This window comes from Populus trichocarpa, chromosome 6 (genome assembly GCF_000002775.5).
Source record: "Populus trichocarpa isolate Nisqually-1 chromosome 6, P.trichocarpa_v4.1, whole genome shotgun sequence".
Taxonomy (NCBI): Eukaryota; Viridiplantae; Streptophyta; class Magnoliopsida; order Malpighiales; family Salicaceae; genus Populus; species Populus trichocarpa.
The window spans coordinates 24,462,613-24,486,448 of record NC_037290.2 but is presented as its reverse complement, the minus strand read 5'-3'; the positions used below and the strand labels follow the sequence as shown (position 1 = coordinate 24,486,448).

The 23,836-nt window shown below is 33.3% G+C and overlaps 2 protein-coding genes across 6 annotated transcripts in view; both read right to left on the bottom strand.

Annotated features, from left to right (window-relative positions):
- Nucleotides 1-4,259, bottom strand: part of LOC7495730 (uncharacterized) — a 95,310-nt gene extending 91,051 nt beyond the window's left edge. The window contains exon 1 of the mRNA XM_052453669.1: nt 4,253-4,259. The gene's annotated coding sequence lies outside the window, so the exon portion shown is untranslated. The remainder of the gene's footprint in view (nt 1-4,252) is intronic.
- On the bottom strand, nt 251-10,573 carry LOC112327842 (BURP domain protein RD22). 5 transcript variants are annotated; one of them, XM_052453672.1, is made up of 4 exons: nt 10,407-10,573; nt 10,163-10,268; nt 9,795-9,998; nt 251-1,230 (listed from the first exon to the last, which is right to left on the bottom strand). In XM_052453672.1, the coding sequence occupies exons 1-4, from the start codon at nt 10,443-10,445 to the stop codon at nt 434-436; spliced, it is 1,146 nt and encodes a 381-aa protein (XP_052309632.1). In that variant the 5' UTR covers nt 10,446-10,573; the 3' UTR covers nt 251-433. The 5 variants fall into 5 exon arrangements, with proteins under 5 accessions (XP_052309632.1, XP_052309631.1, XP_052309630.1 ...); XM_052453671.1 differs by lacking the exon at nt 9,795-9,998 and adding an exon at nt 1,291-1,494; XM_052453670.1 differs by lacking the exons at nt 9,795-9,998; nt 10,163-10,268 and adding an exon at nt 1,659-1,764 and having other exon boundaries at nt 251-1,494; nt 10,407-10,572.
- Nucleotides 10,574-23,836: the final 13,263 nt, after the last annotated feature.

Genomic DNA, 23,836 nt, shown 5'->3' with positions numbered 1-23,836 from the left:
GATGAAGAGGCCATAGAAACAAAATAGCTTCGATATCAAATTTGTTGGAAATAAAAGCAAAAACAAATAAGGAGGAGGAATTAAAAGGATAAATAGTAGAGTTGCAGCTCAATAACAGAAGCAATCTTATTATTCCTTGTTGTTCTGTTCTGTTCAGCTTTTTATAATACAAAGAAGAGTAAAAGACTACAAAGCTGAATTAATAAAGAAGTAGAAATACCTAGACTTCCACAATCTAGAGAAGACCAAGAGAACAACAGCCATAAAAGCTAATAATAAAAGACATTGAATCGTACAAATTACATTTAACACATAGTGCGTTTTTAGGTACACTATTATTATAAAAACAAATGGATCATAACTTAAAAACATTCCAGTTTCAACTACTGTTGACAGATGAGAAGGAAATGACAGGACTGCAGATTGCAAACTTCTAGTTGGAAAACCACACAACATGATCCTGAGGAAGGAAATGGCAGACTGGTACGGTTCCTGGCTTAACGTTGAGCACCTGGAAAGCCAAATGCTTTGGGTTCCATGCTGACGTATCTGTGTGGCACACTGCTACAGCTTTAGCCTTTGTTCCATCATCACCCTCCAAGGGAACCGTGTAAGCCCTAGTGGTTTGCGTTGCATGGCAGTAAAAGACGGAATATGCATAGTTCTGCTTGTGGCACACTACAGATTTGTCTCCTGCCACCTTCTTTACTCCGGTCTTAATTGTATACTTCTGCATCTTGGTTTGGTTGTCCACTTCTGTGGAGATTGCCTGAACATTCTTTCCTAATTTGGAAGTGCTGAAGTCAATCATTGACTCTAGTGATGTCGCGCAGTATTTCTCCTCTCCTTTAATTCCAGGGCTTTCACATTCCTTGATTGTATTCTCCATCTCCGCAGCTTCCATTGATCCAGGTTTCACTGAAAACTCACTGTAGATTTCTGGCAATTTGTCAGATGAAAAGGGTATTGAATCGGCGACTTGACGTGGTAAGAAAGTTGCTGTGTTAGTGTTTTCAGTGAATTGCAAGTTCATAATTTTGCCTGGATGCATGTCTTTCTCCAAGAAAAAAAGGGCTACATTTGGGTCATCATGGAGTTGAGTCTCAGTTGCAGCATAAATGTAGTTGAACGGGCCTGGCCCTGGGCGTACCCCAACAATTACGGGCTTGCCATGGTGCCCTTTGGTCACAGATACTCCGCCTTTGCCAACACCAACATCGGTTCTCTTCCCTGGCTTTCCAGCGGCAACACCAACACCTTTGCCCCCGACGCTGACATGGGTGCCGCTGCCTGGCTTTCCTTTCCCAGCATCAACATTCACACCACCCTTTCCTGCATTTACATTGGTTCCTCCGGGCTTTCCTTTCCCTGCATCAACACTCACACCACCCTTTCCTACATTAACAGCAGTGCCCCCTGGCTTCCCTTTTCCTGCATCAACATTTACACCACCCTTCCCTACAGCAACAGAAGTGCTTTTGTCTTCCACCAAGTCTGCAATTTTAGTGACATCAATATTAGAAGTGCTTTTCTCTACCTTAGACACAGCTAGCAAAAAGCTAGCAGAAGTTTCATTCAAGTTATTAAAGAGTACTGTTGCCAAAAAAAAAAAAAACAAGAGTTTTTGAGAGAGTAGTTCGGTTCTTAAATTCTCACACCTGGGTGTAGAAGATCTCTGACAGATTTTGGCATAGGAGTGTTAGGCAGCACAGAGTTCCAGTAAAGTTCAGGTGGCAAGGCAGCGTGGCTTACCACAAGTGCAAACTGCAATAAATAAACGGTAAATACAGACTTTCATTAGATATTAAATAGGAAAGTATATAAGTGTAGAACTGGAACAGAGAAAACCATCCGAAACACCAATCTCTAATGTGTTAAAACAAGTGAAGATTCAGAAGCGTACAGAAAGGAAAGCAAGAATGCGTGTAAGATGGAACTCCATTTTTAGTCTGTTATCGTGCAACAGAAAACTAGGTAGGTATTATAATGAGAGAAAAGAACAGAAAGCTAAGCGCTGATATTGTAGGAGATAGCACGTTGTTTGCAAAATTTATAGAGGGATTTCTGAGGACCAAGGAGGCTGCTTCAGTTTGAAGGAACTCGTCACCTACCTTGGCAGCTAGCCACCTTAATAACTTGCAACTGCCCCTGGGCCACTCACGTAAATGCAAACGTGACAGATGTAACAAAAACAAGAGGCGATGGACTCTTCATGTAAGGGTGAAGATTACAAGAAGAAATCAGCAAGTGATGGTTTAGATTTTGCTTTTGGAAATGTATACTCACTCTCTGCAAACATGGAGACAGAATGGCTCATCGTTTTTGGACGTCATTGTCGGTTACTGTTCATTGCATTCATAAAAATTGAGATGTGGAGCAGTCTTATTTGCTTAGACTTTTAGCTTGATTTTAACAAGCAACCACCATATTAATGGGGGTAAGTAGAGGGGTAGAGACTGCCCATCTTCCATGATTATGTTATTCAAAATGCAGCATGGATTTGCTTACGTTTTTTTCCGATTATCATATCATGTTTTTTGGACTATTTTCTTATACGGTTGGAATGGATTTTGTTCCTTTCAAAAATCTTCCTCCTGCACTCATTTTTGTTTTGGAATTATCTATAATGGCTGGAAACTATCGTGGCAATAACATAATGCTCTCATGGGAGCATCTATGGTATTAAGGAAAAGAATGCCATGTGTTCTTGAATATTTGATATGAACTATTTCACTCGTCACTGCTTAGATTTGCGTTAGTTTTTTTTTTTGGTTACATTTTAAAATTATATTTTACTTGAAAAACTATTAAATTAATATTTTTATAATAATTTTAATGTGTTGATATAATTTTTTTTTTATTTTGAAGTAAAAAGAATTTTCAAAAAAAAATTGCATCTCACTATTAAACACACTAACTAGCTATTATAGCTTCACCATCAAGTAGACATATATTTATTTAGGTTGTATTTGGTTGGTGTCTCCGAACACAGAAGATAATAAATACAAAAAAGATAAAAATATATTTAATTTAAAAAAATAAATATAAAAATATAAAATAAATTTATTTATTGAATGATTTTTTAGTGAATTTCTGTTTTTTCCAAGCAAGAAAGTCAAGAAAACACATCTCATTGATTGTAGGGGTAATTATTTTCGGTTCGGTTTGGTTTTTATTAAAAAAAAGTAACCAAACTGAAATTTAAATAAAAAAAACCGAAACCGGTTCAAACCGACCGGTTTCGGTTCGATTGGTTCGGTTTTTTGGATAAAAACCAGTTCAAACCGGTTTGCCTCGGTTTTTTCGGTTTGGCTCGATTAATTTTGGCTAGGTTTTTTTCTAGTTTGGCTCAGTTATTTTTGGTTTGGGTTCGGTTCAGTTTTTTCAGTTTTAGGTTTATAAAACCAAAACCGAACCGAACCGGTCGGTTTTTTTAAAATTTTAATTTGTTTTTTTTCACGATTTGATTTGTTTTATTTTTCTTTCAGTTTTCTCGATTTAATCAATTTTTTAATTTTTTTTGTTCACCCTTAATTAATTATACTGTCTCTTTTGTTTTAAACAGTAATCAACCACAATTTTTAAAGTTTTAGAAAGCTGACGATGCCCTAACGTTTGTAAGTACTTGTTTTTGCATTACAATTTTTAAACTCTTACAACTAGCTTTGTCTAAAATAAATTAAATTGATGTTTTTTAAGTGTTTTTTTTGATGATTTTAATATATTAATATATAAATTATTATTTTAATATATTTTAAATTAAAAAATAAAACAATTCGCAAAACCATACCAATAAATAATGTTCTAGACGCTAACATTTACGTTTTAGTTTCACCTTTCCCAGCTAGTATTAATTAATGTGATTGAATAAAGTGCGGTATTTGCAATATTCTGTCCTTCATTAATTGACTAAAGAACTTAACAAAATAGTACACCATGTCCACTTACCTGGCTCAATTGAATTGAAAACCCTAAAGCCAAACCACCTCATAGAGCAAGCTATTATTGCCAGGAGGAGACTTCACCACAAAGTGGCCTGGACTTGGGACCAGGGCTCCTGTTGGACCAGATCAGTATTGGACCTCAAGTTGCTTCACCACCCACCCTTGTTACTTGCATAATTGCATTTCAATTATTAATCAATAAATATGGTGATATGCTATGATCCATATCTTACCTTGATTTATGGTTTTAATTATTTATCTAAGATTAATGCCCTCCCTCCCTCGTTTTTTTTCTTTTTGGGTGAGACCGTGAGAAAATAGTGAAAAAGAGAGAGAGATTGATGTCATTTAAAAGCAAAGTTAATAAACTTGGCAAATTATCTAGATGTATGTGTTAACCTAGATGAACCTAAAATGATGTTTTTTAAAGATTTTTTTTAAAAAATAATATTATTTTGTTTTGAAAATTTGTGTTTTTAAATGATGTCAAATCGAGTCGTAGTTTAACTCGCTGGATTAACTATATTTGACCAAGTTAATTTCCTTCCAGTTTAATTTAAAAATCAACCTCTTTCAGGTTTCGACTCAACAATTATTAGATTAATCTGCTAAATTATGCTAAATAGAGCTGGTCAAAGAACTTGAGGCTTGAGTGGTCCTATTTAGACTACACTTTGGCTCTCTTCAACCATTCAATGAATTTTATTTGCTCACTGTCAAATAATTTTAGATAATGAAAAACCTGTAATTACTTATTTTCCTAATATTTTACTAGTTCGATAGAATAACGAGCCGAACAAACCTAAAATTTATTTAAATTTGTATTAGATACCAGTGTTACGCTATGTTGCGACTTGAATAAAAAAAATTAAATATAAAAAATATTTAGACCATAAAAAATTATTTGATATAATTATTAAATTCAACCCAAGGAGTTAACTTTTAAAATTTTCAATTTGACTCTTTGCCTAGTTTAGGTTTAAAATTAAACTGCTTGAGAGTTGTTTCGACTTAACCTCGTCGACTTGGTAGGTGTAAAGAAACTTAAACAACTGGTAAAAGCGTGGTATGGTTTTAAAAAGAAAATTTAAGAATGATATTTTTTTTAATATTGAGACGTTGACATATAAAATGTTCGTAATTTTTACTTAAGCAATAAATACTTAAGTACAATCCCTTGTGCAAACTGGTTTTCTTAAGCAATTTGTACTTAATTATATTATAAAAAAATAAATACTTGTAAAATTAAGCATAAACCAAGTACAAATCAAATATCAGGATGTTTGTTTGAAACTGCGATAACATTGTATAAAGCAAATTAAAATAATTCAGGAAGAAAAATTAAAAATTAAACAAGTATTAAAAGATAAAATTGAGAAAAAAAAAGATGAAAATGAAAGAAAACAAATGAACAAAAATGCATTAGAAAAACAAAAGAGAGGGAAAATGAAAAAGAAAAAAGAAAAAGAAGAAAGGTTATCTCCTTTGTTTATATGAATAGTATAGAAGATGAGTTGACACCTCACTCTTTTAAATGTATTAAACAATTTAGTAATATTTTTTTTAATTTAAGTATTGTTATTTGTGTTTACTTTTTTAAGAGACACAACAGAACTACTCCTAGCTTCTTCTTTTTATATATATATATATATATATATATATTATTTCTCTTAGTCAATATCAATATTGATCAAATAAATACTTAATAGTTGGTTAAAAATAATGATTATGGCATATGTTTGTAGGAAAACTTTATTTCTACAATATTGCTTGACAATGTAAATGATTATTATTTTTTTCAATAGAAAAGTCTAGATTACTAAAGATGAAGAAAAAAAATGATGGTGGGCAATAATAAACAGATATTCTTACTATATTCATATTAGTGTTTCATCAATTCAATCCATGTGGCATCAAAATAATTAATTTTTATTGTCGCACCCGACATCGCGGCGGTCTTAAAAATTTATCTTTCGTATTTAATGAAAAAGAACGGATTTTTGGCATTCTATTCTTTGATGGAGAATGGTTTGTTTTAAGAAGTTGCCACCTAGTATTACAGTTACTAGGAACCCTGACTGGTCAGCAGAGATTCTATGGTACAGGACGGGTTACGCAAAAGGGAAGATAATATCACCCCTTAAACGTCCTGTCTGAGGCAGACTGTATTGCTGGTTTTGTCATAAATTGCTAATATTTTGTTGGTTTATGCTATGATGGTTTGCGTGTAATATTCCTGACTCTGGCGCCAGTGAATATTTAACTACAGATACTTCCAATTCTGGCGTTGGTAAATATTACGTAGCTATAAAATAAATTTAAATCTAAATCAGTATTTTTTATTCTTGACTCTGGCGTCAGTGAATAAACAAATCAAATAAATTTATTTTTTACGCATACGTATTTTTTTATGTAACTAAATAAAAGTAAAATACAATAAAATAAAATAAATTTACATCAGTATCTTTATTCCTGACTCTGACGTCAGTGAATAAACCAATAAATTTACTTTATTTTATTTTATTTTTGTATGCATATTTTATTTTATGTAATTTAAATAAAATACAATGAAATAAATTTGAATCAATATTTTTATTCTGATTCTGGCGTCAATGAATAAAAATAATAAATTTATATTTATTTTTTTATTTATACATACACACAACTTTGTTTTTTATTTTATTTTATTTTATTTTTTGAGCTGGGCTAGACCCAGCCAGCCCGGCCCGGTCACTGGCCCAAGCCAGTGACCCGGCTGGGCAAAAAAACTAAAAGCACGCGTGAAGTGAATTCACGCGTGCATGAACACTGTGTGAAGGTAATTAAATTACCTTCGCACAGTGTTCTTGTAACAATTCAATTTGAAATGAAGATGCAAAAGGGGATGAAGAAACGGGCGTACCTGCTGCTGGAGACCGAAGATGCTTGCAGCGCTGATGATGATTCCCGCCTACTGCTTCCCTTTGTCTTCCTTCTGTTCTCACTTGTCTTTATTTTCCTTTTGTTTTCTCAGTAGCTTTTAAAACTATCTTTGACTGATTCCGGGTCTTTCCTTTGTCTGCAGGGACGAAAGCAATGGAAAAGCCAATACTCCTATCTGTCCTGCTCCTTTACTTTTCCTTCTCTTTTCTGTGTTTTGTTTTTTGCTCTGTATTTCTGCTCTCATTTTTCCTCCTGTTTCTGTTTCGTTTTCTCCTCTGGGTTTTTCTCCGTCTCGTCGTTCCCCCTCTGTCTTCTCTCTTTTTCTCTTCTGTTTTGGTTTTCCCTGCTCGCTCGTCTGTGTTTTTTTTCGTCTCTCCCTGCTCGTTCGTGCTCTCTGTTTTTCTTTGTGTTCGTCTGTTCGGAGGGGAAGGGGGGAAGGTGGTGCAACCGGAGACGAGGCTAACACTCGTGCGTTGGCTGGCCAATGCTGCTCTCTGTTTCTGTCTCGTTTGCTTCTCCAGTCGTCCCCTGGTTTTCTCTGTGTTCTCCCTTGGGTTCTGTCTTTTGTTTTCTTATGATTTTTCTCCAGTTCCCGTCGCTGTGTTTTTTCTCTGTTCTTCCCCCCTTTTGCCTCTGTTCTGCTCTGCCTTTTATAGAGCCAGAGAGCTTGCCCCTAAAACCAGTCCCTGTTACAGTCCTGCATTTACAGGACTGTTAATCAATCCACGAGCGGGATCGTGGGCAAAAGAAGTGGTCCATGATCGGATCGAATTGCTGCCGTTTTCCCTGTTGAATAGGCTTTCTCCGCGCGAAATGGAAGGGATAATGAACAGCTCTTCAAAACGGCGCCGTTTGTGTCCTTGGGAATGACTATTTTTCACTTTGGTCCCTGAACTTCTGACATTTATCAATTAGGTCCCTGATTCCATTAATTAAATAATTCCAAGTCCAATTAAGTCCCCAAACTTCTAAATTATGTTGTCTTGGCCCAAATTTCAAATATATTTTTATCCATTTATTTTTTATTATTTATTCAAAAATTGGATTATGACACCTATGTTAAATATGGAACTTTATTATGAAATTTATTTTTATTTGACTTATTATTGTTGATAAAATAATTTCTAGTATTAATTTATGTTTTTTATATATTTATTTATAATTTTTGAAATATCCATTAATAATTAAAAAAATTCAATAAATGGAAAAATAATTAAAAAAATTCATGTTTTAAAAAATAGTTATTGGACAAATCAGCAATGAATCAGCAACAAAGTTTCAATTGCTAATTAACAACGGATTAACAACGAAATATACGTCGCTGATCAGCAATGCAATATCCATTGTTGATCAGTAATGGTGATTAACAATGAAATGCCGTTGCTGATTTATACAATCAGTAACCAAATTTTAGCAACGGATTAGTTGTTACTGAAAAAATCAGCAATTGATAATATGTTGCTAAAAAATTAACATATATTATTTGCATTTGAAATTATCAGTTACTAATTTCGTTACTGAATTTTATCAGTAACAGATTTTAATTTTATTTGGAACGAACTAGTTAGTTGCTAATAGGTTTCTTTTTTAGTAGTGATAGGAATCTTAATAGCTGTATAGAAAAAGCTAAATATGCTAGATGAAGAGGCCATAGAAACAAAATAGCTTCGATATCAAATTTGTTGGAAATAAAAGCAAAAACAAATAAGGAGGAGGAATTAAAAGGATAAATAGTAGAGTTGCAGCTCAATAACAGAAGCAATCTTATTATTCCTTGCTGTTCTGTTCTGTTCAGCTTTTTATAATACAAAGAAGAGTAAAAGACTACAAAGCTGAATTAATAAAGAAGTAGAAATACCTAGACTTCCACAATCTAGAGAAGACCAAGAGAACAACAGCCATAAAAGCTAATAATAAAAGACATTGAATCGTACAAATTACATTTAACACATAGTGCGTTTTTAGGTACACTATTATTATAAAAACAAATGGATCATAACTTAAAAACATTCCAGTTTCAACTACTGTTGACAGATGAGAAGGAAATGACAGGACTGCAGATTGCAAACTTCTAGTTGGAAAACCACACAACATGATCCTGAGGAAGGAAATGGCAGACTGGTACGGTTCCTGGCTTAACGTTGAGCACCTGGAAAGCCAAATGCTTTGGGTTCCATGCTGACGTATCTGTGTGGCACACTGCTACAGCTTTAGCCTTTGTTCCATCATCACCCTCCAAGGGAACCGTGTAAGCCCTAGTGGTTTGCGTTGCATGGCAGTAAAAGACGGAATATGCATAGTTCTGCTTGTGGCACACTACAGATTTGTCTCCTGCCACCTTCTTTACTCCGGTCTTAATTGTATACTTCTGCATCTTGGTTTGGTTGTCCACTTCTGTGGAGATTGCCTGAACATTCTTTCCTAATTTGGAAGTGCTGAAGTCAATCATTGACTCTAGTGATGTCGCGCAGTATTTCTCCTCTCCTTTAATTCCAGGGCTTTCACATTCCTTGATTGTATTCTCCATCTCCGCAGCTTCCATTGATCCAGGTTTCACTGAAAACTCACTGTAGATTTCTGGCAATTTGTCAGATGAAAAGGGTATTGAATCGGCGACTTGACGTGGTAAGAAAGTTGCTGTGTTAGTGTTTTCAGTGAATTGCAAGTTCATAATTTTGCCTGGATGCATGTCTTTCTCCAAGAAAAAAAGGGCTACATTTGGGTCATCATGGAGTTGAGTCTCAGTTGCAGCATAAATGTAGTTGAACGGGCCTGGCCCTGGGCGTACCCCAACAATTACGGGCTTGCCATGGTGCCCTGTGCTCACAGATACTCCGCCTTTGCCAACACCAACATGGGTTCTCTTCCCTGGCTTTCCAGCGGCAACACCAACACCTTTGCCCCCGACGCTGACATGGGTGCCGCTGCCTGGCTTTCCTTTCCCAGCATCAACATTCACACCACCCTTTCCTGCATTTACATTGGTTCCTCCGGGCTTTCCTTTCCCTGCATCAACACTCACACCACCCTTTCCTACATTAACAGCAGTGCCCCCTGGCTTCCCTTTTCCTGCATCAACATTTACACCACCCTTCCCTACAGCAACAGAAGTGCTTTTGTCTTCCACCAAGTCTGCAATTTTAGTGACATCAATATTAGAAGTGCTTTTCTCTACCTTAGACACAGCTAGCAAAAAGCTAGCAGAAGTTTCATTCAAGTTATTAAAGAGTACTGTTGCCAAAAAAAAAAAAAACAACAGTTTTTTAGAGAGTAGTTCGGTTCTTAAATTCTCACACCTGGGTGTAGAAGATCTCTGACAGATTTTGGCATAGGAGTGTTAGGCAGCACAGAGTTCCAGTAAAGTTCAGGTGGCAAGGCAGCGTGGCTTGCCACAAGTGCAAACTGCAATAAATAAACGTAAATACAGACTTTCATTAGATATTAAATAGGAAAGTATATAAGTGTAGAACTGGAACAGAGAAAACCATCCGAAACACCAATCTCTAATGTGTTAAAACAAGTGAAGATTCAGAAGCGTACAGAAAGGAAAGCAAGAATGCGTGTAAGATGGAACTCCATTTTTAGTCTGTTATCGTGCAACAGAAAACTAGGTAGGTATTATAATGAGAGAAAAGAACAGAAAGCTAAGCGCTGATATTGTAGGAGATAGCACGTTGTTTGCAAAATTTATAGAGGGATTTCTGAGGACCAAGGAGGCTGCTTCAGTTTGAAGGAACTCGTCACCTACCTTGGCAGCTAGCCACCTTAATAACTTGCAACTGCCCCTGGGCCACTCACGTAAATGCAAACGTGACAGATGTAACAAAAACAAGAGGCGATGGACTCTTCATGTAAGGGTGAAGATTACAAGAAGAAATCAGCAAGTGATGGTTTAGATTTTGCTTTTGGAAATGTATACTCACTCTCTGCAAACATGGAGACAGAATGGCTCATCGTTTTTGGACGTCATTGTCGGTTACTGCTCATTGCATTCATAAAAATTGAGATGTGGAGCAGTCTTATTTGCTTAGACTTTTAGCTTGATTTTAACAAGCAACCACCATATTAATGGGGGTAAGTAGAGGGGTAGAGACTGCCCATCTTCCATGATTATGTTATTCAAAATGCAGCATGGATTTGCTTACGTTTTTTTCCGATTATCATATCATGTTCTTTGGACTATTTTCTTATACGGTTGGAATGGATTTTGTTCCTTTCAAAAATCTTCCTCCTGCACTCATTTTTGTTTTGGAATTATCTATAATGGCTGGAAACTATCGTGGCAATAACATAATGCTCTCATGGGAGCATCTATGGTATTAAGGAAAAGAATGCCCATGTGTTCTTGAATATTTGATATCAACTATTTCGCTCGTCACTGCTTAGATTTGCGTTAGTTTGTGTTTGTTTTTTTTTTTACATTTTAAAATTATATTTTACTTGAAAACTATTAAATTAATATTTTTATGATAATTTTAATATGATGATATAATTTTTTTTAATTTTCAAGTAAAAAGAATTTTCAAAAAAAAAATTGCATCTCAATATAAAACACACTAACTAGCTATTATAGCTTCGCCATCAAGTAGACATATATTTATTTAGGTTGTATTTGGTTGGTGTCTCTGAATAGAGAAGATAATAAATACAAAAAAGATAAAAATATATTTGATTTGAAAAATAAATATGAAAATATAAAATAAATTTATTTATTGAATGATTTTTTAGTGAATTTCTGTTTTTTCCAAGCAAGAAAGTCAAGAAAACACATCTCATTGATTGTAGGGGTAATTATTTTCGGTTCGGTTCGGTTTTTATTAAAAAAAAGTAACCAAACTGAAATTTAAAAAAATACTACAAGATTTAACAGTTTTACCGACAGAATTTTTCCGTCGGCGTAAGACACATATTCCGTCGGTAATTAATTTACCGACGGATTCACCGACAAAAATGCTCCGTTGGTGAATCTTTCGTCGGTAATTTTTTGTCCGTCGGTAATTCCGTCGATAATTATTTAAAAACATTTAAAAAAATTCATTTTATAAAATTATAAAAAAATTAAATTAACATAAATTAACACTGTATAATATATACTCAAAATGCTTGGAAAAAAGAATAAGAAAATCAACTCAAACAAATTTGCAACAAAAAAATAAAACAAAAAAATAAATTCAACTAAAAAAATTCATATGACAAAAATGAAGTTGCAATTGCTAAAAATTTAAAAATTCTATAAATAAATCTACTAAAAATTGATCTCATATGAAAAAAAAATCTCACAACAACATTTATACAATTATTAAGAACAAAAACAATTAAAAATAAAATAAAAAACAAATATAGTGAAAAAAATCATGAAAAAAAGAAGAAAAAAGAAAAATCTTACCTTAATGTAGTTGCAAGTGAAGCTAAGGAGAGAAAAAAAATTTCGTTAAGCATGTTAATTAAAACAAAACTAAGAGGATAAAAGAAGAAAGAAGAAAGAAGAAGAAGACATGCCCAAGTATGGAAGAAAAGAGAAGGAGATGAGGAGAGAAAAGAAGAGAAAGAAATAGATAAGAAATGATGTTTTTTACATATAGTGAAGAAGAAGAACAAGAAGAAGAAGAAGAAGAAGAATAAGAAATGAGTCTGTCTATAGTGAAATAAGGGGATTTAGGCTTTTTATTGGGGCGCTTTACCGACGGATTTACCAACAGATAATTGAATATTAATATTTTTTAATTATTCCGTCGGTAATTCCATCGGTATTATTTAATTTAAATTTTTAATTTCATAAAAAGTTTTCAGAAACCGCCAAAAAATTACTGATAATTTTTCAATCCGTCGGTGATTTCGTCTGTAATATTTAAATGAAAATTTTAAATTAATTGAATTTTTTCAGAAAACCACCAAATAACACTGACGACTTTTCAATCCGTCGGTGATTTTGTCCGTAAAGAACAACAATAGCAGTGCAATTGGAAAGTGAACAGTTCTGGAGCTCTCTGGAAAATGCCGACGGAAAATTCCGTCAGTGATTCCTTTTGTAATTGACATGATGAATAGTGTTCACAGTTTACCAACAAATTTACCGACGAAAAAAATTCCGTCGGTAATTCTGTTGGTAAAAATGACACGTCATCTTTTTTTTTTTGCTTTGTTTTAATTTTTTTTCCCACGATAATTCCCTCGGTATATACTGAGGGAATATTTTCGTAGGTAAAATCCCTCGGAAATGTACCGACGGAAATATTCTCTCGGTATTTCCGTTTGTATTTATCAATTTTCTAGTAGTGAAAAGAACCGAAACCGGTTCAAACCGACCGGTTTCGGTTCAATTGGTTCGGTTTTTTTGGACAAAAACCGATTCAAACCGGTTTGGCTCAGTTTTTTCGGTTTGGCTTGGTTTTGGCTCGATTAATTTTGGCTAGGTTTTTTTCTAGTTTGGCTCGGTTATTTTTGGTTTGGGTTCGGTTCGGTTTTTTCAGTTTTAGGTTTATAAAACCAAAACCGAACCGAACCGGTCGGTTTTTTCAAAAATTTAATTTATTTTTTTTCACGATTTGGTTTTTTTTATTTTTTTTTTCAGTTTTCTCGGTTTAATTGATTTTCTAATTTTTTTGTTCAGCCTTAATTAATTGTACTGTCTCTTTTGTTTTAAACAGTAATCAACCACAATTTTTAAACTTTTAGAAAGCTGACGATGCCCTAACGTTTGCAAGTAATTGTTTTTGCATTACAATTTTTAAACTCTTACAACTAGCTTTGTCTAAAATAAATTAAATTGATGTTTTTTAAGTGGTTTTTGATGATTTTAATATATAAATATATAAATTATTGTTTTAATATATTTTAAATTAAAAAACAAAACAATTCGCAAAACCATACCAATTGTCACACATGTGCGGCGTCGCGGCGATCGTCCACCCTCGCTCAAATGTGCGTGTGTATCTGGAAAATATGGGGAGACAAGGAATTCTTGTCTCTTATCAGTGGAAAAAAATAGAATGGGAGTCGCCACCTAGTATTATGGTAACTAGGAACCCTAATTGTTCTCAGAGATCGGATACGGAGACTGGTTGCGCAAAGGGAAGGTATTAGCACCCCAAATACGCCCTACCTAAGGTAAGCTGCATTGTTCTATTTGTCTGATCAAAATCTAAGGCTTGGTTGTGTTTTCTAATTGTTGGTCTTGTCTGTCTAAGATTCAAGAAAAGCCCTCCTAAAAAAAATGGTTCTTATCTTAATGGGGTAAAACCTAACCGTTCTAGCGTCAAATAAAAAAAACTACCTTTTTAATATCGGGAGTACGTTTTACGTATAAATTCATAATCCCGGATATTAAAAGAAAACAAGATAAATTTTTTGAATTTTTTGAAATATTGGCCAAGTTCTCGTGACTTTAATAAACTGGTTATTAAAGCTAAAATGCATGCTAAAACATAATAATTTTTTTTTGGAGTTTTATTTGTTGTATGAAAATACAATATGATTTTTTTTGCTTTTAGAGACTTCGCCGTATGCATGAAAACAAAAATATTTTTTTCAAAGTTTTAACGAAAACAGTGTATTTTAATACCGGATTTGTATTTTTATGATATAAAAATACAAACCAGTATTAAGCAAAATTTAGTAAAAAATACGCGGGGAAATCACAAATTTTCCCAAAAATATATTTTTTTGAAAGTTTTTTTGAACTGGGCCAGACCCGGCCCAAAAAAACAAAATCTTGGCCGAAGCCCACTGCTGCATGGACAGTGGGCGTGAATTATAATTCACGCCCACTGTTCATGCATGAACAGAAGGCGTGAATTAATTCACGCCCGTTATTCATGCAGTGAACAGCGGGGAAGAAGAAGAAGAAGAAGAAGAAGAAAAAGAAGAAGGGGGAAGAAAGGCTGACCTGCTATGGCGGTGTTCTGGCCGGCGTGAAGGGCAGCGGTGGTGGCAGACGGTGGCTGAGGCGGCGGTCTTTCTTCTTCTCCCCTCTGCTTCGCTGTGCTGTTTTCTTCCTCTGTTTTTCGTTCTCTCTGTCAACAAGGTTTCTTCTTCCTTTTTCGTTGACGGTGGCTCAAGGTGGGGGCGAAGAAAGGACCGGTGGTGGTTCGCGGAGGGCGCTATGGATTCTAGGCTGCTGATGTGGTTCTTCTTCTCCCCCGCTTCTACTCCTCTCCTGGTTTTCTTTCTCTCTGTTCTGTTCTGTTTCTCTTCTCCCTCTCTGGTTCTGCTGGCGTTGGCAGCGCTGATGGTGGCGGAATGGCGGTGCTGGATGGTGGTGGCTGAAGGCCACGGTGGATAGGAAGCACAGCGGCGGTGCCCCGGTGGTGAGGAATGGTCCTTCTTCTTCTCTATGCAGTGACGCCCAGTCTCTGTTCTTCTCTTCCCCTTGTATGCTTTCGCTTTCTCTCCTTTGTCTCCCCTAAAAACTGTTGTTTCTCTTTCGGTTTCTCCTCTGTTGCTGCTGGTGGCAGCTGCTGTTGGCGACGCTGCTGGTGACAAGGCGAAATGACGGTGGCGCAGCTTCCAACGGTGGAGGGAGAGAAACCAGAGAGAGAGATGAGTTACTGTTCTTCTCCCCTATTCTTTTGTTTTTCTGTTCTTTCCTTCTATTCTCTCGTCAGCTCAAATCTTCCCCTCTCTGTTCGTCTACCTTTCTCTCCTTCTCCAAAATTTTGCCCCCCCTCTTCCTCTCTTTCTCAAAAAATCATCCCCCCTCCTGGTTCTGTTCTCTCCCCTGTATTTATAGGCAGCCGGGGGAGAGGTTCACCATACCCTGTCCAAGTGCAGGGCATGGTGGCGTGGGAGTTGCAGAGTATGGTTGTGTAGGTGTGGGTATGGGTCATGCGGGATTTTTGGGCAAGTGGGGTGGAGAGAGACAAGGGAAGAATAACGGGAAAAATTTCAAAAATCTTCTTCTCCCCTGTCTCTGCATTTGCAGGGGAGAAGAAGCTGCACTGTGCCGTTCAAAACGGCACCGTGCAGTTTTTTTTTTTTTTTTAAGAAAAGGAAAAAAGATTTGGGGGTGACCCAAAAATAGGTTATGACACCAATAAATAATGTTCTAGACGCTAACATTTACGTTTTAGTTTCACCTTTCCCAGCTAGTATTAATTAATGTGATTGAATAAAGTGCGGTATTTGCAATATTGTGTCCTTCATTGACTAAAGAACTTAACAAAATAGTACACCATGTCCACTTACCTGGCTCAATTGAATTGAAAACCCTAACGCCAAACCACCTCATAGAGCAAGCTATTATTGCCAGGAGGAGACTTCACCACAAAGTGGCCTGGACTTGGGACCAGGGCTCGTGTTGGACCAGATCAGTATTGGACCTCAAGTTGCTTCACCACCCACCCTTGTTACTTGCATAATTGCATTTCAATTTATTAATCAATAAATATGGTGATATGCTATGATCCATATCTTACCTTGATTTATGGTTTTAATTATTTATCTAAGATTAATGCCCTCCCTCCCTCCTTTTTTTCTTTTTGGGTGAGACCCTGAGAAAATAGTGAAAAAGAAAGAGAGATTGATGTCATTTAGTTAATAAACTTGACACCTTATCTAGATGTACGTGTTAACCTAAATGTTTTTTAAAGATTTTTTTTAAATAATATTATTTTGTTTTGAAAATTTGTGTTTTTAAATGATGTTAATTCGAGTCATAGTTTAACTCGCTAGATTAACTATATTTGACCAAGTTAATTTCCTTCCAGTTTAATTTAAAAGTCAACCTTTTTCAGGTTTCGGCTCAACAATTATTAGATTAATCTGCTAAATTATGCTAAATCGAGCTGGTCAAAGAACTTGAGGCTTGAGTGGTCCTATTTAGACTACACTTTGGCTCTCTTCAACCATTCAATGAATTTTATTTGCTCAACTGTCAAATAATTTTAGATAAGGAAAAACCTGTAATTACTTATTTTCCTAATATTTTATTAGTTCGATAGAATAACGAGCCGAACAAACCTAAAATTTATTTAAATTTGTATTAGATACCAGTGTTACGCTATGTTGCGGCTTGAATAAAAAAAATTAAATATAAAAAATATTTAGACCATAGAAAATTATTTGATATAATTATTAAATTCAACCCAATGACTTAACTTTTAAATTTTCCAATCTGACTCTTTGCTTAGTTTAGGTTTAAAATTAAACTGCTTGAGAGTTGTTTTGACTTAACCTTGTCGACTTGGTAGATGCAAAGATAACTTAGACAACTGGTAAAAAACATGGTCTAATTTTAAAAAGAAAAATTTAGGATGATTTTAATATTGAGACTTGACATATAAGATATTCATAATTTTTACTTAAGCAATAAATACTTAAGTACAATCCCTTGTGCAAATTGGTTTTCTTAAGCAATTTTTACTTAATTATACTATAACAAAAATAAATGCTTGTAAAATTAAGCATAAAATGAAAATGAAGGAAAAAAATGAACAAAAATGCATTAGAAAAACAAAAGAGAGGGAAAATGAAAAAAAGAAAAGAAAAGGAAGAAAGGTTATCTCCTTTGTTTATATGAATAGTATAGAAGATGAGTTGACACCCCACTCTTTTAAATGTATTAAACAATTTAGTAATATTTTTTTAATTTAAGTATTGTTATTTGTATTTTCTTTTTTAAGAGACACAGCAGAACTACTCCTAGCTTCTTCTTTCTTTCTTTTTCATATTTCATTTCTATTAGTCAATATCAATATTGATCAAATAAATATTTAATAGTTGGTTAAAAATAATGATTATGGCATATGTTTGCAGGAAAACTTTATTTCTACAATATTGCTTGACAATGTAAATGATTATTATTTTTTTCAATAGAAAAGTCTAGATTACTAAAGATGAAGAAAAAAAATGTGTTCTTGAATATTTGATATTAACTATTTCACTCGTCACTGCTTAGATTTGCGTTAGTTTTTTTTTTTTTGGTTACATTTTAAAATTATATTTTACTTGAAAAACTATTAAATTAATATTTTTATGATAATTTTAATGTGTTGATATAATTTTTTTTTTATTTTGAAGTAAAAAGAATTTTCAAAAAAAAATTGCATCTCACTATTAAACACACTAACTAGCTATTATAGCTTCACCATCAAGTAGACATATATTTATTTAGGTTGTACTTGGTTGGTGTCTCCGAACACAGAAGATAATAAATACAAAAAAGATAAAAATATATTTGATTTAAAAAATAAATATAAAAATATAAAATAAATTTATTTATTGAATGATTTTTTAGTGAATTTCTGTTTTTTCCAAGCAAGAAAGTCAAGAAAACACATATCATTAAGTGTAGGGGTAATTATTTTCGGTTCGGTTTGGTTTTTATTAAAAAAAAGTAACCAAACTGAAATTTAAATAAAAAAAACCGAAACCGGTTCAAACCGACCGGTTTCGGTTCGATTGGATCGGTTTTTTGGATAAAAACCAGTTCAAACCGGTTTGGCTCGGTTTTTTTCGGTTTGGCTCGATTAATTTTGGCTAGGGTTTTTTCTAGTTTGGCTCAGTTATTTTTGGTTTGGGTTCGGTTCAGTTTTTTCAGTTTTAGGTTTATAAAACCAAAACCGAACCGAACCGGTCGGTTTTTTCAAAATTTTAATTTGTTTTTTTTCACGATTTGATTTGTTTTATTTTTTTTTCAGTTTTCTCGATTTAATCAATTTTTTAATTTTTTTTGTTCACCCTTAATTAATTATACTGTCTCTTTTGTTTTAAACAGTAATCAACCACAATTTTTAAAGTTTTAGAAAGCTGACGATGCCCTAACGTTTGTAAGTACTTGTTTTTGCATTACAATTTTTAAACTCTTACAACTAGCTTTGTCTAAAATAAATTAAATTGATGTTTTTTAAGTGTTTTTTTTTATGATTTTAATATATTAATATATAAATTATTATTTTAATATATTTTAAATTAAAAAATAAAACAATTCGCAAAACCATACCAATAAATAATGTTCTAGACGCTCACATTTACGTTTTAGTTTCACCTTTCCCAGCTAGTATTAATTAATGTGATTGAATAAAGTGCGGTATTTGCAATATTCTGTCCTTCATTAATTGACTAAAGAACTTAACAAAATAGTACACCATGTCCACTTACCTGGCTCAATTGAATTGAAAACCCTAAAGCCAAACCACCTCATAGAGCAAGCTATTATTGCCAGGAGGAGACTTCACCACAAAGTGGCCTGGACTTGGGACCAGGGCTCCTGTTGGACCAGATCAGTATTGGACCTCAAGTTGCTTCACCACCCACCCTTGTTACTTGCATAATTGCATTTCAATTATTAATCAATAAATATGGTGATATGCTATGATCCATATCTTACCTTGATTTATGGTTTTAATTATTTATCTAAGATTAATGCCCTCCCTCCCTCGTTTTTTTTCTTTTTGGGTGAGACCGTGAGAAAATAGTGAAAAAGAGAGAGATTGATGTCATTTAAAAGCAAAGTTAATAAACTTGGTACCTTAGCTGGGGTATATGTGTTAAAATGATGTTTTTTAAATTTTTTTTTTAAATAATATTATTTTATTTTGAAAAATTATGTTTTTAAATGAAGTTAAATCGGGTCATAGTTTAACTCGCTGGATTAACTAGATTTGACTAAGTTAATTTCCTTCTCGTTTAATTTAAAACTCGACCTATTTCAGGTTTCGACTCAACGCGTTATTAGATTAATCTGCTAAATCGTGCTAAATCGAGCTGGTCGAAGAACTTGAGGCTTGAGTGGTCCTATTTATAGTACACTTTGGCTCTCTTCAACCATTCCATGAATTTTCTTTGCTCAACTGTGACATAATTTTAGATAAGGAAAAACCTATAATTACTTATTTTCCTAATATTTTATCAGTTCTATAGAATAACGAGCCGAACGAACCTAAAATTTATTTAAATTTGTATTAGATACCAGTGATACGCTATGTTGCGGCTTGAATAAAAAAATATTTAGACCATAAAATATTATTTAATATAATTATTAAATTCAACCCAACGAGTTAACTTTTAAATTTTCCAATCTGACTCTTTGCCTAGTTTCGGTTTAAAATTAAACTGCTTGAGAGTTGTTTCGACTTAACCTCGTCGACTTGGTAGATGTAAAGATAACTTACACAACTGGTAAAAGTGTGGTCTAATTTTAAAAAGAAAAATTTAGAATGATATTTTTTTTTTAATATTGAGACGTTGACATATAAAATGTTCGTAATTTTTACTTAAGCAATAAATACTTAAGTACAATCCCTTGTGCAAACTGGTTTTCTTAAGCAATTTGTACTTAATTATACTATAACAAAAATAAATACTTGTAAAATTAAGCATAAACCAAGTACAAACCAAATATCAGGATGTTTGTTTGAAACTGTGATAACCTTGTATAAAGCAAATTAAAATAATTCAGGAAGAAAAATTAAAAATTAAAAAAATATTAAAAGATAAAATTGAGAAAAAAAAAAGATGAAAATGAAAGAAAAAATGAACAAAAATGCATTAAAAAAACAAAAGAGAGGGAAAATGAAAAAAAGAAGAAGAAGAAAGATTATCTCCTTCATTGTTTATATGAATAGTATAGAAGATGAGTTGACACCCCCACTCTTTCAAATGTATTAAATAATTTAGTAATATTTTTTTTAATTTAAATTATTGTTATTTGTATTTTCTTTTTTAAGAGACACAACAAAACTACTCCTAGCTTCTTCTTCTTCTTCTTCTTCATATTTTATTTCTCTTAGTCAATATCAATATTGTAGATACTTAGCTATATACTTTGAGAAATTTTATTTACTAAATTGAGTTTTCAATTAAAGATTTTACTATAATTTAAATAAAGAATTCCATTATATTAATTACTCAAAAATAGAAAGTTATTTTGATTAAAAAAAAATATTAATGAACCTAAAAACAACATGAGATTTCATATAACTAGTTTACTTTATAATTGTTGAAGTCAATTCAGCTTGATCTAACTCGAAAGGTTAATTGAAAAAATTTATGATTTGAAATTTAATTTAAGTCAGGATATAATTTAAATAAAAAAACATTAACCTGACTAAAATTAATGGACGTTATCAATTTTTTAGTGACCGATTAACATTGCCAAGTTAACAGAATTTTTTTAAAAAAAATAATATTATTTTAATAAAAAATAGATAACCTAATAATTCAATGACCTAAACTCTTTTTCCGGATCAGTCTTCCAACGCCTGGCAATTATAGTTTATCTAAAGCAAAATAATCTGAACGTATGTACTCTCGGCAAGATGTTCAGGCAATTCCCAACTGCTCCGGCGGTGCTCATTTATGTTTCTCTTGAGCATGGAGGAGCTCAGCCTACATCAAAGATTGGCTGTTTTTTTGTCCTATTTTGGACCCCATTTTTCCTTCTTTGGGTTTCAAGCCTATCTTGAACAACATTTTTCGGCTCATAAGATCTTGGGCTTTTCATTACCAATTTCATGTGTGCTAGACATTTGTGCTTCTCCAATTTTTACTAAACCACTCAAATCCAGTGTATTTTCTCACATCCCTCAGAACCAAACAAATGACATATGGTTTTTTTTTTTTAAATAATCTTTTATAATTTTTTTAATAAATTTTACTAGATTACAAATAATCGAGTTAATTAGATGAACTCTGAGTTAATTTGTACGTGTTATCCTTCTCTCTCTTTAAAAAAGAAATAGCTAGTAGTTAATTTTGAGTTAAAAGCTAAGAGGGTTCGAATTTCATGTATAATTAATACCGATTCCCTCGATTCCTTCTCTAGTTGAGTTTTAAAATGTATTAGAATTTGTATGTTGATGAACTTCTTTCTAATTCTGAGTTTAAATTTGACATTTTGTTTTGTATAATTATTTTTAATTCTAACATAATTGAAGCAATTTTCTCCTAGCTTCTGGAACGTGAATGAGATTTGGCCTGCTGTCTTTAAGAAAGGTCGAGCTAGTGACATTAACACCTATCAACAACATTTTCAATTGATTTTGCTTCAAGCATTTGGTTCTTTACTTTCAATATATATTAAATAACAAAGCTAGCACCAAAAAATAAAGAAAGAAAGCACATTTTCATGCAAGGATGGCTCAAAATGAGGCCAAAAAACTAACAAAATGAGGTTGCAAAAGCTTGGGGGTTAAGCCTTTATTATTTTCTCATTTATATATATATGAACTAGCTACTACTATCTTTAAATCCTATCTTTGATGGGCACTATCTTTTTTAATCTTTCTGCTCTCACATGTAAGCCATTTCATCAAGTGTATCTAAAAACAAGCTTTTGTCCACTAATGTGTTCCTTTTGCTAGCCTTTTGTTGTGTTCTTCCTACTAATCTCTTAATTTGGTGGGCACAGTGTCTTCCACTCATTAAAGAGATTTTTTTTTTCACTTCATATTTTTTTTTAACTATAGCTGATCAATGAGTCAATCCTTGTGATGGTAGTTTGGCATGGAAACATTGGTGGGGCGGTTTACATTGCCATATGCTTTTGTTGTATATATGGGAATTCAAAAATGGGAGGGAAATGATTGAAGCAACTTAGAACATCTAAATTATGATATCGATCGGCATGCCATGGCTTTACTTGCATTAATTTTTGGACAATTCTCTTGTCTAAGGATTCATGATTTCCCCGAAGACCAATTCTTCCACACACACACACACGAACTCACATATATGATGGCATTTTATCATGTTCGATTCCAACTTTCAAGAATTTTCTATAGTAAATTTATGCATTTTGAACCCAATGGACTTTGGTCGATGCTCCTCTCTTCACTTTGTTCTAGTATTATTGTTTTTTTATTGAAAAAAGTTTCTCGAACTCAATATGCTTGGTTGTATAGGAGGATCACGACCTAATCTCTTTCCAAAAGGGCTGTGATTAAGTTTAGCATGCATGAAGAATCTTATTGGTTTAACCCTTCAATAAAGTCATGAGCATTCATTGTGCAGTACTGCGTGAAGCCATTCACTATTGATTATCCGGCTCTCCATATGTATTAAGAAGAAGTTTATTGCTAGTGTCCTCAACATTTTGTATAAATTAATTTGATTTTGATTTATACCTTTTGAGCTAGCTAGCTGTAAGGTGTGATCGATGCGTTACAATGACTTAATTATTTTTTAAACAAAGACTCTCTAAAAGGCGCAAGAGTAAATTAATGAGTAAATCATCCAAAAAATCGTGGTCCAAAGGGAATTAATTAAAGGTGATGCAATATATAGGTCATCATTTGATAATAACCTAGGTCGGCTATTCAAAGATGATTCCCATATTGTTTTCTGGGAAAACCTTTGCAAATACATAAATAAAACAACCATGCAAGCATTCTTTAAAGGAAAATCACAGTGTCTCGCCTCAAAAAGTGAAGAAATGCCCTGAAAAGTCTTGGGTGAATTAGTATGTCCAATGCATGTGTACATATGCTTGTTATTAATCATGATATCAATGTTTTCTTGAAAAGGAAAATAATTAAGAGCCTTGAAATATTATACTTAGGAGAAAGGAAATGGAGAAATATTAATAAAATTGAACACTAAAGTTTGAAATGATATTGATTTGATGTTCCTTTCCAATTTCTCAATGTTTATTGGATGTAATGTGTTTTGTCATTAGGGTTAATGCAAAGCAGCACTCACCAGCTTGGTTTCAATACATGATTGGTTTATATTATCTTCTTGCCGATTGATCACTGTGTTTTGGGATTAAGAATCTTTCGAGTTATGGAAACGGTTCCTTCAGTATATATAATATATTATTCATTACAAGGCGTTAATTAAATGTTTTCATACTAATTAATGGTGTCAATCAAGTTACAAATTCATGTGGGTTGCTTACAATCTTCGAATCATAAAAGGGTTTGAGGACAAATGCACTTTAAATCACGGAAAAGTTATGGCCCCACAGCAGTCTAATCAAGCTTCAGACTTGAGTGATTAGAACATAATTAATAATATAATCAATAATTAAAAAA